The following is a 13549-nucleotide window of genomic DNA, read 5'->3' on the forward strand; positions in this document are numbered from 1 at the left end:
AACAAAAGTGAAATAAAAAATAAAATGAACAGTAAACATTACACTCACAGAAGTTACAAAATAATAAAGCCATTTCAAATGTTATATTATGTGTATTTACAGTGTAGCGATGTGCAAAAAGTTAAAGTACAAAAGGGAAAATAAATTAACATAAATATGGGTTGCATTTACAATGGTGTTTATTCTTCCCTGGTTGCCCTTTTCTTGTGGCAACAGGTCACACATATTGATGCTGTGATGGCACACTGTGGTTTTTCACCGAGTCGTGAAATACTGGGTGAAATCTCTCTCTCGTTCACTCTGTCTGTGTGTACATGAAATGAAAGCCCTGTAGGGGGCAGCGAAGTACCGCACACTATTCATTTGGAGGAACATGATAATAGGGAACCTAAAATATCACATAAGCCAAGCCAGGACAAGGGAGTGGAAATACATCTACCGGTGAGGATAAGCTGCAGGTCTAGAGAAGCTGGGTACATTAGCCTTCCACAAGAGATTCTACATGTGTATGTTGGATGCCATTTCTAATTTCCGTGCTTCATCTCTATGATTGCCCAGGAGGGGGTGGAGAAGGCCCTTGCGCTCTGGACCTGTCTGTCTTCTGACTGAGACTGTACTGTAAGCTTCACTGGTGTGGCTCGGGCTCCACCAGTGTAGCATAAAACAGTTAGCAAGGCAGGCAGCAGCTGCTTCTGTTCATCCACTACGCCGGGGGACTGGAACACTCAGCTAGCTAACTCCCTCCTAGGACACTGACCTCCTTTGTGGTGCTCGATTGAAATTCAGGAGCCTGCCCCCGTACCAGTATCCCAGGCCCAGCACAAGTCTGTAAACAATCAGGGGCATATGGGTGAGGAATGATAATCTCTGAAAACTGATAGATGGGATGAGACGGGATGTGATGAGATGGGATCCCTGGCTGTGATCCCACTCTGAGGGTGTCTCAGAGGGAGTGGGATATGCAAAAAACACATTTCCATTTCCTGACACTTGTACAGGTTGTCCACTTGTACATGCAGTGAAACAGGACAAATATAAGCACCCCCTATTTGACCTTGACCTTTGACATACACACACATACACACTACATTGACATACAGTAAATAGTTTTGCAATTACACTACATTATTACCTCCACATCAGTTGGGGTATTTTATCTGTGTCTTTAGGCTGCCCCTGGCCTGCATATTCCATATTTGAAAAAGGGCATGGAGAGTGGGGCTGCCACAGGCTAATAGAGAGAATGGAGGGACCATCCTGCTGCATCTCCTCAGGGGAAACCAAACCAGAGAGATCAGACAGTGGCTGAATCATTACAGTTTAAGATCTGGCAGGCACAGTGGTGGGACTTGACTGAGAGGAGAGGAAAGGAGAGGAGACTAATGATTTTAACGGACTAAAAAGGGGTTCATATACACAATGGGCCCTGCAGAGAAGAAACCCTTAGTCACTCAGATTGCTGGACTAAATCAGGATTTCCCAAAAACCTGGTCCTAGGTCACCATCATCGTCCCCAGTGCACATTTTCTGGGGGGAGGGGCAAAGCCGAGTTTAGGCAGTGGTGGAAAAAGTACTCAAAAGTCATACGTGAGTAAAAGTAAAGATACTTTAATAGAAAATGACTAAAGCAATAGTGAAAGACCTAGCAAAATACTACTTGAGTAAAAGTCTAAAAGTATTTGTTTTTAAATATACTTAAGTATCAAAAGTAAATGGAATTGCTAAAATGTACTTAAGCATCTAAAATAAAAGTAAAAATATGAGTAATTTCAAATCCCTTATACTACGCAAACCAGACATCACAATTTTCTTTATTTTTTATTTATTTATGGATAGCCAGGGGTACACTACAACACTCAGACATTCATTTACAAACAAAGCATGTGTTTAGTGAGTCCGCCAGATCAGAGGCAGTAGGGATGACCAGGAATGTTTTCTTGATAAGTGTGTGAATTGGACAATTTTCCTGTCAAAATGTAACAAGTACTTATTGGGTGTCAGGGAAAATGCATGGAGTAAAAGTACATTATTTTAGGAATGTATTAAAAGTAAAAGTTGTCGAAAATATAAATAGTAAAGTAAAGTACAGATACCCCCAAAAAAGACTTAAGTAGTACTTTAAATTATCTTTACTTAAGTACTTTACACCACTGAGTTTAGGAAACCCTGGACTAAATAATCCAATACTTCTCCTGGAAAACATTATCCCTTTAAAAGTGCTGAGATTTGTGTACCTCAATATTACTGACAATTCTTAGAATACACGACTGTAGATGAAGGTGAAGAGAAACATGTATGTAATTCCCTACTGTCAATTAAATTATAGTCTCTCTCTCTCTCTCTCTCTCTCTCTCTCTCTCTCTCTCTCTCTCTCTCTCTCTCTCTCTCTCTCTCTCTCTCTCTCTCTCTCTCTCTCTCTCACACACACACACACGCACACGCACACGCACACACACACACGAGAAATATCGTCACGTTTACAAATGAGAGGCCATGCTATGTAATGTAGACCCTCAGTATTGAAAAGTGTTAGAAACATTATCTCCACGCGCCGGTAGCCCTACCTCCCTCCCGCCTTCCTCCCCTCCTACCTTTTCTATCTCTCGCATGCTTTCACAGTGTCCTCCACTCGATCACATACAGCTGGGAAGAGGTATAGGTAAAACGGAAAGGTTTACGTGACAAGCGAAGTGGCTATCTTCATTTGACATTTCTGAACGTTTATAACCGGACCAGGACGTGAGTGGATGAAGTGCTGCGGCCAGTTTTGATCCGCAACGATGTCCGACTTTATTTTAGCTTTTTTGACCATATCGGGATTATTTCAAATTGCTAAAATGCTGACAACTGCGGGGGCAGATCAAGGTAAAACAAGTTCATGTTGTGCTATTACTGTCGAAAAGCCATCTATTAGTATCTTATCATCATCATCATCATCATCACATCACAATCATAGATTTCCAAAATCATTTTATGACCTTGTCCTTGTTTTTTTTGTCATGTAGGCCTATGTGGTGTGTTCTTTAGCAAGCCGTGTAACAAATCTCTGAATTACAAATCTCTGCATTACGTGTGTGATGTGCACTGTCACTAATAATGCGAATTGTCATGGAAGTTTTTGTATGCTATTATTATAGATAACATGCATGATGCAGGAGATGAACAGAAGTCTGCTCTATTCATCTAGTGATTTAACCCAAATAACACAATGATTTTTTGATATTGTATAACTGAGCATTAGGTAGGTTACCACTTTCCTTTTGTGGTTTTAACTTTATAACCCACCCACATGAACAATTTTGATGCAAAGCCTTAACAATACGGGCTTGTTGAAATATATGTTTAACAGATGGGAATTAATTCATCATTGATTGCTAATGTTCAGGGCTAGATGCAGTTGAACATGTATCCATGAAAAACAATAATCACGCAAAGAAACTCCATACAAAGGTACCAAATACTCAAATACGGTCGTAGGCTGTATACCTGCTCAACGTCAATATGTCCACTAAGATACTGGCTACTGGTTAATGAAACTCATCTGGTCAGCTTGTTCATTACATGCTCACCTGTTTAGCCTGCCCGACCAATATCAACCTCTGAAATATGGGCTAGGCTACTGCTGGAGGAAGACCTTACGCCCAACACTAGATCGACCATAAACGCCCAACCATCATTACAGTTTATCCACAGTCGACTTTTTTTATAGAGGTAATCCAATATTGACAACTCCGTTGCTGCCTTAGCAAATACGAATTGTGTCTTAATGATGGAGAATATGGAGTAAACATACTCAGACAGAAATAGATCTGTTCCTTCTATACATGTTTTCAGTGGCTGGCAGAGGTGACACCACAGGTTAAAGAAAATGGTATGGCAAAATGAATGTGTTTTTTCTGGGGCATGGAGTTTTTCCTGGACTTATGACCTGGTCAGGTAAAACTCTGTGTACTATTCGTAGGCTATGACAAAATGTTATTGCTATAGATCGCTTCCCTTATCATCTGTGCTATGACTATAGGGTTGGGTTTTTTCTTGTCGGGTCATATGAATTGGAAACACTCCTGGCCTAAGGTGGATCAAACCCGTTCGAACGACCACAAGCCTTGTAATTTTTAATTTTTAATCGGATATCAAACGAGCCAGAGACAACAATTACATTGGACAACAAAGGCCAGTGACACTAAATCTCACAACAAAATGTGGAAAAAGTCCAGGGGTGTGAACACTTTCTGAAGGCACTACATTCTGTAGTTTACTATAGCAGGGCTGTGTTATGCAAAACATTTGTCAATGTCTTTAAATATTAATTTCACTCTATACACACACACAATGTTAATCAGTAGACTTTGAAAAAAATATATGTGAAATAAAAAATATGGTCATTTTATGTCATAAAACCTTTTATTTGTTCATCTGATTACAAAGCTCTTCTGCAATTATTAATTATGTAAGCTTTATGTAAGGCATGGTTACATGTAACACTATACAGTCGTGGCCAAAAGGTTTGAGAATGAAACAAATATTAATTTCCACAAAGTTTGCTGCTTCAGTGTCTTTAGATATTTTTGTCAGATGTTACTATGGAATGCTGAAGTATAATTACAAGCATGTCATAAGTGTCAGAGGCTTTTATTGACAAGTACATGAAGTTGATGCAAAGAGTCAATATTTGCAGTGTTGACCCTTCTTTTTCAAGACCTCTGCAATCCGCCCTGGTGTGCTGTCAATTAACTTCTGGGCCACATCCTGACTGATGGCAGCCCATTCTTGCATAATCAATGCTTTGAGTTTGTCAGAATTTGTGGGGTTTTGTTTGTCCACCCGCCTCTTGAGGATTGACCACAAGTTCTCAATGGGATTAAGGTCTGGGGAGTTTCCTGGCCATGGACCCAAAATATCGATGTTTTGTTCCCCAAGCCACTTAGTTATCAATTTTACCTTATGGCAAGGTGCTCCATCATGCTGGAAAAGGCATTGTTCGTCACCAAACTGTTCCTGGATGGTTGGGAGAAGTTGCTCTCGGAGGATGTGTTGGTACCATTCTTTATTCATGGCTGTGTTCTTAGGCAAAATTGTGAGTGAGCCCACTCCCTTGGCTGAGAAGCAACCCCACACATGAATGGTCTCAGGATGCTTTACTTTTGGCATGACACAGGTCTGATGGTGCACTCACCTTGTCTTCTCCGGATAAGCTTTTTTTCCAGATGCCCCAAACAATCGGAAAGGGGATTCATCAGAGAAAATGACTTTACCTGTAACGGCTGTCGTCTTCCTCCTCTTCCTCGGACGAGGAGAGGAGAGAAGGATCGGTGGACCAATATGCAGCGAGGTATGTTGACATAATTAATTTATTAAGGTAAACGACAAAACACGAAAACAAACACTGGGAAGGATTACAAAATAACAAAAAAACGAATGTAGACTGACCTAAACCATGAGTACTTACATAAAACACGAAGGAACAGGTACAGACTATGACAAACGAACGAACAAACGCTACAGTCCCATGTCGTACAGACACGGACGACAATCACCCACAAACAAACAGTGAGAACAACCTACCTTAATATGACTCTCAATCAGAGGAAATGCCAAACACCTGCCTCTAATTGAGAGCCATACCAGGCAACCCTTTAACCCAACATAGAAACACAACACATAGAAATGCCCACCCAGCTCACGCCCTGACCAATAAACACATACAGGTCAGGAACGTGACATTACCCCAGCCCTCAGCAGTCCAATCCCTGTACCTTTTGCAGAATATCAGTCTGTCCCTGATGTTTTTCCTGGAGAGAAGTAGCTTCTTTGCTGCCCTTCTTGACACCAGGCCATCCTCCAAAAGTCTTCGCCTCACTGTGCGTGCAGATGCACTGACACCTGCCTGCTGCCATTCCTGAGCAAGCTCTGTACTGGTGGTGCCCCGATTCCGCAGCTGAATCAACTTTAGGAGACCGTCCTGGCGCTTGATGGACTTTCTTGGGCGCCCTCAATCCTTCTTCACAACATTTGAACCGCTCTCCTTGAAGTTCTTGATGATCCAATAAATGGTTGATTTAGGTGCAATCTTACTGGCAGCAATATCCTTGCCTGTGAAGCCGTTTTTGTGCAAAGCAATGATGACGGCATGTGTTTCCTTGCAGGTAACCATGGTTGACAGAGGAAGAACAATGATTCCAAGCACCACCCTCCCTTTGAAGCTTCCAGTCTGTTATTCGAACTCAATCAGCATTATAGAGTGATCTCCAGCCTTGTCTTCGTCAACACTCACGCATGTGTTAACGAGAAAATCACTGACATGATGTCAGCTGGTCCTTTTGTGGCAGGGCTGAAATGCAGTGGAAATGTTTTTGGGGATTCAGTTCATTTGCAAGGCAAATAGGGACTTTGCAATTAATTGCAATTCATCTGATCACTCTTCATAACATGCTGGAGTATTTGCAAAATGCCATCATACAAACTGAGGCAGCAAACTTTGTGAAAATGTATATTTGTGTCATTCTCAAAACTTTTGGCCAAGACTGTACACATTGTAACAAGGCAGGGAGGGTTACATTGAACACAATTCTTTATGTGTAAGTCATAAAACAAATATGCTTGTGTTGTTGTCTTGGTCGCTCTCTGGCCCACCAGAGATTGGTTCCCTGGTGCTCACTGTAGGAACTGATTGCCTTTAGAATTCATATATTCAATCATTAAATCATCTACTTTCAACATTTTCATTGACAATAATATCCCCCATTTCTATAGCACTCTATTCTAACCAAACCTGCATTACCAGTTCATAACAGTAGGTGTCACTATGCACTCGCTAGTTGAAAAGACCGATGTCATGATGGCTGCTTGTCTCTGTATTTGTGAAAGTTATGGTGGTGCTAGAAACCATCAATTCTATATTTCTGCATTTGCCATACATCTGTTAAGGTTGGACAAATGTGTTCATATTGTCTGTGTAGACTGCTCTGTGGCAGAATTTGTAGGTTTTGTACTTTGAACAAAAACATTTGTTTGTATTTACCAGCAGTGGAAATAAAATAATATGCCAACGAACAATACTGGTTAGCTGCTGGCTGCATGATTGCATAAAACTAGCTAGCTAATGTTAGCTACCTAGCTATTTAGCTAGCCTACTCTAAAAACGTTAGTAGTTTTGTTAGCTAGCTATAGATTGGATCATTCTAGATAGTTTTAGAGGACAACTCAACTGCTTTTTTAAACTGCTTTCATTAACACATACCTTGTTTTTCATGAAAATGTGTGTCCACTCTATCATGCGGCAGGAAACCAGGCAGACAGGAGAGGAGAGTTTCCACTAGATAACACATTCACAAAGTCAGATTCCACAGATCAGAGAGGAGCGTGAACAAAGAAAGAAACCAAGTCAAATCAAATCAAATTTTATTGGTCGCATCCACATATTTAGCAGATGTTATTGCAAGTGTAGAGAAACGCTTGTGTTCCTAGCTCCAGTAGTGCAGTAATATGTAATAATGCACAACAATACACACAGATCTAAAAGTGGAATTAAGAAATATATAAATAATAGGATGAGCAATGTCGGAGTCCGGAGTATAAATATATACGTATACAGTACCAGTCAAAAGATTGGACACACCTACTCATTCAAGGGGTTTTCTTTATTTGTACTATTTTCTACATTGTAGAAACCAAAAAAGTGTTGAACAAATCAAAATATATTTTAGATTTTAGATTCTTCAAAGTAGCCACCCTTTGCCTTGATGACAGCTTTAAACACTCTTGGCATTCTCTCAACCAGCTTCACGAGGAATGCTTTTCCACCAGTCTTGAAGGAGTTCCCACATATGCTGAGCACTTGCTGGCTGCTTTTCCTTCAGTATGTGGTCCAACTCATCCTAAACCATCTCAATTGGGTTGAGGTCGGGTGATTGTGGAGGCCAGGTCATCTGATGCAGCACTCCATCACTCTCCTTCTTGGTCAAATAGCCCTTACACAGCCTGGAGGTGTGTTTTGGGTCATTGTCCTGTTAAAAAACAAATGATAGTCACACTAAGCGCAAACCAGATGGGATGGCGTATTGCTGCAGAATGCTGTGGTAGCCATGCTGGTTAAGTGTGCCTTGAATTCTAAATAAATCACTGACAGTGTCACCAGCAAAGCACCCCCACACCATCATACCTCCGGAGATCATCTGTTCACCTACTCTGTGTCTCAGAAAGACACGACGGTTGGAACCAAAAATTTTAAATTTGGACTCATCAGACCAAAGAACAGATTTCCACCGGTCTAATGTCCAAAGCTTGTGTTTCTTGGCCCAAGCAAGTCTCTTCTTCTTATTGGTGTCATTTAGCAGAAATTCAACCATTAAGGCCTGATTCCCACAGTCTCCTCTGAACAGTTGATGTTGACATGTGTCTGTTACTTGAACTCTGTGAAGCATTTCTTTGGGCTGCAATCTGATGTGCAGTTAACTCGAATGAATTTATCTTCTGCAGCAGATGTAACTCTGGGTCTTCCTTTCCTGTGGCGGTCCTCATGAGAGCCAGTTTCATCATAGTGCTTGATGGTTTTTGCCATTGCATTTGAAGAAACTTTAAAAGTTCTTGACATTTTCCATATTGACTGACCTTCATGTCTTAAAGTAATGCTGGACTGTCGTTTCCCTTTGCTTATTTGAGCTGTTCTTGCCATAATATGGACTTAGTCTTTTACCAAATAGGGCTATCTTCTGTATACCTTGTCACAGCACAACTGATTAGCAAAAACGCATTAAGAAGGAAAGAAATTCCACAAATGTACTTTTAACAAGACACACCTTTTAATTGAAATGCATTCCAGGTGACTACCTCGTGAAGCTGCTTGAGAGTGCAAAGCTGTCATCAAGGCAACGGTTGGCTACTTTGAGGAATCACAAATAAATGAAATGTATTTTGATCTGTTTAACACTTTTTTGGTTACTACATGATGCCATATGTGTTATTTCAAAGTTTCCATGTCGTCACTATTATTCTACAATGTACAAAATAGTAATAATAAAGAAAAACCCTGGAATGAGTAGGTGTGCACACTTTTGACTGGTACTGTATGTGATGGGATGTACAGACAATATAGACATCATGGACAGTACGTGGATAGATTATTTTGTATATCTGAAGGATAGAATAATGTATATATACAGCAATAGTTGAATAAGATGGCATTGACTAGAATACAGTATATACTGTACATATGACATTAATAAAACAGTGCAGAGTGCAGCGAGTCAGTGCTATCAGGATGCTTGGGATGTTTCAACACTAACTTTACCCCATTGAAGTTGACATTTTAAATGGTTAAGGTCAGGGTTATGGTTAGGGTTAGGGTTTAGAGTAGAGATGTCCCAAGGAACCCGGATAGCACTAACCGAGTACCGAGTCAAACAACGAGGTGCTGGTGCAACCAAACTTGATACGGCTCCGTGGGCTGTAGCTAGGAAACCACTGTGACTGATAGGTGAATCCACCAGTAGCAGTGAGCGTGGGGGTTACCGTGTGAATTCCCAGTAACAGGGTTGCATTCACTAGACAAAACAAAGGCAAACAGGCTAAAGTTGGGGGAGATACTATGTCAACTTGTCCAATAAGAAACGCCTGCTTTCTTTTCCATTGCATTTTTTCCCCCCAATGACATAAACTAATGAATATGTCTGGTAAACGTGTTTGGTGCTGCCTCTTTAAAAGTGGTTTGGCGGTGCAGCACCAGATTGAAAAGAACTGGGGCAAATGCTGTCTCGCCACAAGTCTTCTGGTGGCTGTGGTACATTACCTAATTCACTGTACAGTTACGGTGCATTTTGAGCCTCCACACTTTCAAGTGTGTAACAGCAAGTACCTCATGCCACACATTGGCAGCACTATCTATGCATCTCCTTCATGGTTAAGTGGACGGAAGCGTTTTGTGCTTATCATTCCGACAGACTAGTTGGCCCAATCCAATGTAGCTGAACCAATGGAATGTCACAGCTCAGAATCTTGCAAATGGGACCCTATTCCCTACACAGTGCACTACTTTTGACCAGGGCCCATGTATGGAATAGGGTGCCATTTGGGACGAAAGCACAGTAATAACTTTTCTTCCAAGGACTCAGATATGAATTGAGGCACCGTATCCTCCAGAGAAATAGCAGTGGAGATTTTAGCCTATTAAATATTACTGTACCGCCTCTCTCCCCGATGAGGGTTGAAGCAAAGCCTGGCTATAGGCCTATGTGTATCTAAACTAGGAGGAATTCAAGGATCTTTCCTCTACAAAGGTTAAATGGTTAAATTAAAAGGCTTTTTCTGATATGCTGAGAGGTGACACTTTAAAACGAATCACAGAATGAATGTTTGTCTTGGAGGTCAGTTCCTGAATATTTGAATGTAAGGTGGTATAGGACATTTGAACATTTGGCAAAGTGTGTAAAGTAACTAAGATAGCTATATATATATTAGTATATTAATATATATTAGTATATTTGTATACTAATTTGTATATTAGTAATATACTCTTACTTCTAAAAAACAAGTTGTGACATACATTTACATTATACCATTACTGCTACACGTTTAATCCTCAAGCTACTAACATATTTTACATACATCGATTACCAACTGGGGTCATTTTGACCCCAATAACAAACTTTTGGAAAAAGCAACAATCATCACAAAGTATCAACTTATTCCTGATCAAAACATCGTTACACATGTAATTAATGTTATCTGAAATAAAAAATGACCAAAACATACTGTTATTTTAGCAAAATTACATTTCATTAGCATATTCTTTAGAAAATGTGCAGCTGTTTTCCAATGTACAATACACAATAGTACAAAAAAACAAACATGTTTACCATCATTTGATTAAATTATCATTTCGTTTTCAAAATTTTGAAGTAAATATTTATTTTGTTGTATTTATGTGGTATCAATGACTGCCATTTAAAGTGGCAGTTGACTAACATTTAAAATAAACATAATTTTACTGACAAAAAGTGATTCAATTCAGTTAAAAAAGTGGTCCTGGGAGACATTGACCAAAATATGGCTTCGTTTTTTAAAGTGTAACTTACCCCACAGTCAGCATTAGCATTGCTGTTATTGAAACAATGGTGGTACAGCCTATGACAGGATGTTTCAAAAAGCATACCCAAATCCAAAAATTCGGTCACGTTCATGACCTGTTTTCCATTGTTTTTGTATGTGTTTAGTTGGTCAGGGCATGAGTTGGGGTGGGCATTCTATGTTATGGGTTTCTATGTTGGGTTAAATGTGTTGCCTGATATGGTTCTCAATTAGAGGCAGGTGTTTGACGTTTCCTCTGATTGAGAACCATATTAAGGTAGGCTGTTCTCACTGTTTGTTTGTGGGTGATTGTCGCTGTGTCTGTGTTTTGTTGCACCACACGGTACTGTCTCGTTCGTGCATTAGTTTTTCCTGTTCGTGCGTTCTTCGTTTCATGTAGTTCTCATGTTCAGGTCTGTTTAGTTCGTTTTGTTATTTTGTAATTTCTAAAGTGTGCTTCGTCATCGTTATTCTTTTCTTTATTAAATTCATTATGTATTCATCAACCGCTGCACCTTGGTCCACTCATTCACCACAAGACGACCGTTACAGAATCACCCGCCAACGAAGGATCAAGCACGTTAACGGGCAGCAGCAACAGCGCAAGAAGGAGGAATGGACATGGGAGGAAGTTTTGGACGGCAAGGGTTGCTACACATGGGAGGAGATCCTGGCTGGAAGAGATCGCCTCCCATGGGAACAGCTCGAGGCAGTTAGGAGAGCAGAGGCAACCGGAGAGAGGAACCGGCGTTATGAGAGGGTACTAGCACGGAAGCACGGAAGCCTGTGAGTCAAGCCCAAAAATTTCTCCACGAGCTTACCGTGGAGAACGAGAGTACGGGCAGACACCGTGTTATGCGGTAAAGCGCACGGTGTCTCCTGTACGTGTGCTTAGCCCGGTGCGGGTTATTCCACCTCCCCGCACTGGCAGGGCTAGATTGAGTATTGAGCTGGATGTCATGAAGCCGGCCCAACGCATCTGGCCTCCAGTGCGTCTCCTCGGGCCGGCATACATGGCACCAGCCTTATGCATGGTGTCCCCGGTTCGCATACAGAGCCCAGTGCGGATTATTCCACCTCCCCGCACTGGTCGGGCTACGGGGAGCATACAACCAGGTAAGGTTGGGCAGGCTCAGTGCTCAAGGGAGCCAGTACGCCTGCATGGTCCGGTATATCCGGCACCACCTCCCCGCTCCAGCCCAGTACCACCAGTGCTCACACCACGCACCAGGCTTCCTGTGCGTCTCCAGAGCCCTGTTCCTCCTCCACGCACTAGCCCTATGGTGCGTGTCTTCAGCCCGGTACCACCAGTTCCGGCACAACGCACCAAGCCTCCTGTGCGTCTCCAGAGCCCTGTTCCTCCTCCACGCACTAGCCCTGTGGTGCGTGTCTCCAGCCCAGTACCTTTAGTTCCGGTACCACGCACCAAGCCTCCTGTGCGCCTCCAGAGGCCTGTGCATCCTGTTGCTGCTCCGCGCACTAGCCTGAAGGTGCGTGTCCTTAGCCCGGTACCTCCAGTTCCGGCACCACGCACCAGGCCTACAGTGCGCCTCAGCCGGCCAGAGTCTGCTGTCTGCCCAGCGGCGCCTGAACTGCCCGTCTGCCCAACGCCGTCTGAGCTGTCCGTCTGCCAAGCGCCGCCTGAACTGCCCGTCTGTACTGAGCCTTCAAAGCCTCCCGTCGGTACTGAGCCTGCAAAGCCGCCCGTCTGTCATGAGCCTTCAGAGCCGTCTGCCAGACAGGAGCCGCTCGAGCAGTCCGCCAGACAGGAGCCGCTAGAGCCTTCCGCCAGACAGGAGCCGCTAGAGCCTTCTACCAGACAGGAGCAGCCAGAGCCTTCCGCCAGCCAGCCATGAGCAGCCAGAGCCTTCCGCCAGCCAGCCATGAGCAGCCAGAGCCTTCCGCCAGCCAGCCATGAGCAGCCAGAGCCTTCCGCCAGCCAGCCATGAGCAGCCAGAGCCGCCAGCCAGCCATGAGCAGCCAGAGCCGCCAGCCAGCCATGAGCAGCCAGAGCCGTCAGCCAGCCATGAGCAGCCAGAGCCGCCAGCCAGCCATGAGCAGCCAGAGCCGCCAGCCAGCCATGAGCAGCCAGAGCCGCCAGCCAGCCATGAGCAGCCAGAGCCGCCAGCCAGCCAGGATCCGCCAGAGCCGCCAGCCAGCCAGGATCCGCCAGAGCCGCCAGCCAGCCAGGATCCGCCAGAGCCGCCAGCCAGCCAGGATCCGCCAGAGCCGCCAGCCAGCCAGGATCCGCCAGAGCCGCCAGCCAGCCAGGATCCGCCAGAGCCGCCAGCCAGCCAGGATCCGCCAGAGCCGCCAGCCAGCCAGGATCCGCCAGAGCCGCCAGCCAGCCAGGATCCGCCAGAGCCAGCCAGGCAGGATCTGCCCCTCATTCCGGTGTTGCCCCTCATTCCGGTGTTGCCCCTCATTCCGGTGTTGCCCCTCATTCCGGTGTTGCCCCTCAGTCCGGAGCTGCCCCTCAGTCCGG

At 43.6% G+C, this 13549-nt stretch overlaps 1 protein-coding gene across 1 annotated transcript in view; it reads left to right on the top strand.

Moving 5' to 3' along the window:
* The first annotated feature begins 2537 nt into the window (after nucleotides 1-2537).
* LOC129859547 (low-density lipoprotein receptor-related protein 1B-like) overlaps nucleotides 2538-13549 on the top strand; it is a 201690-nt gene continuing 190678 nt past the window's right edge. Inside the window, exon 1 of the mRNA XM_055929439.1 lies at nucleotides 2538-2865. Within this exon, the coding sequence (XP_055785414.1) occupies nucleotides 2781-2865 (85 nt within the window). The 5' untranslated portion in view covers nucleotides 2538-2780. The remainder of the gene's footprint in view (nucleotides 2866-13549) is intronic.

The sequence above is a fragment of the Salvelinus fontinalis genome, chromosome 7 (assembly GCF_029448725.1).
Source record: "Salvelinus fontinalis isolate EN_2023a chromosome 7, ASM2944872v1, whole genome shotgun sequence".
Taxonomy (NCBI): Eukaryota; Metazoa; Chordata; class Actinopteri; order Salmoniformes; family Salmonidae; genus Salvelinus; species Salvelinus fontinalis.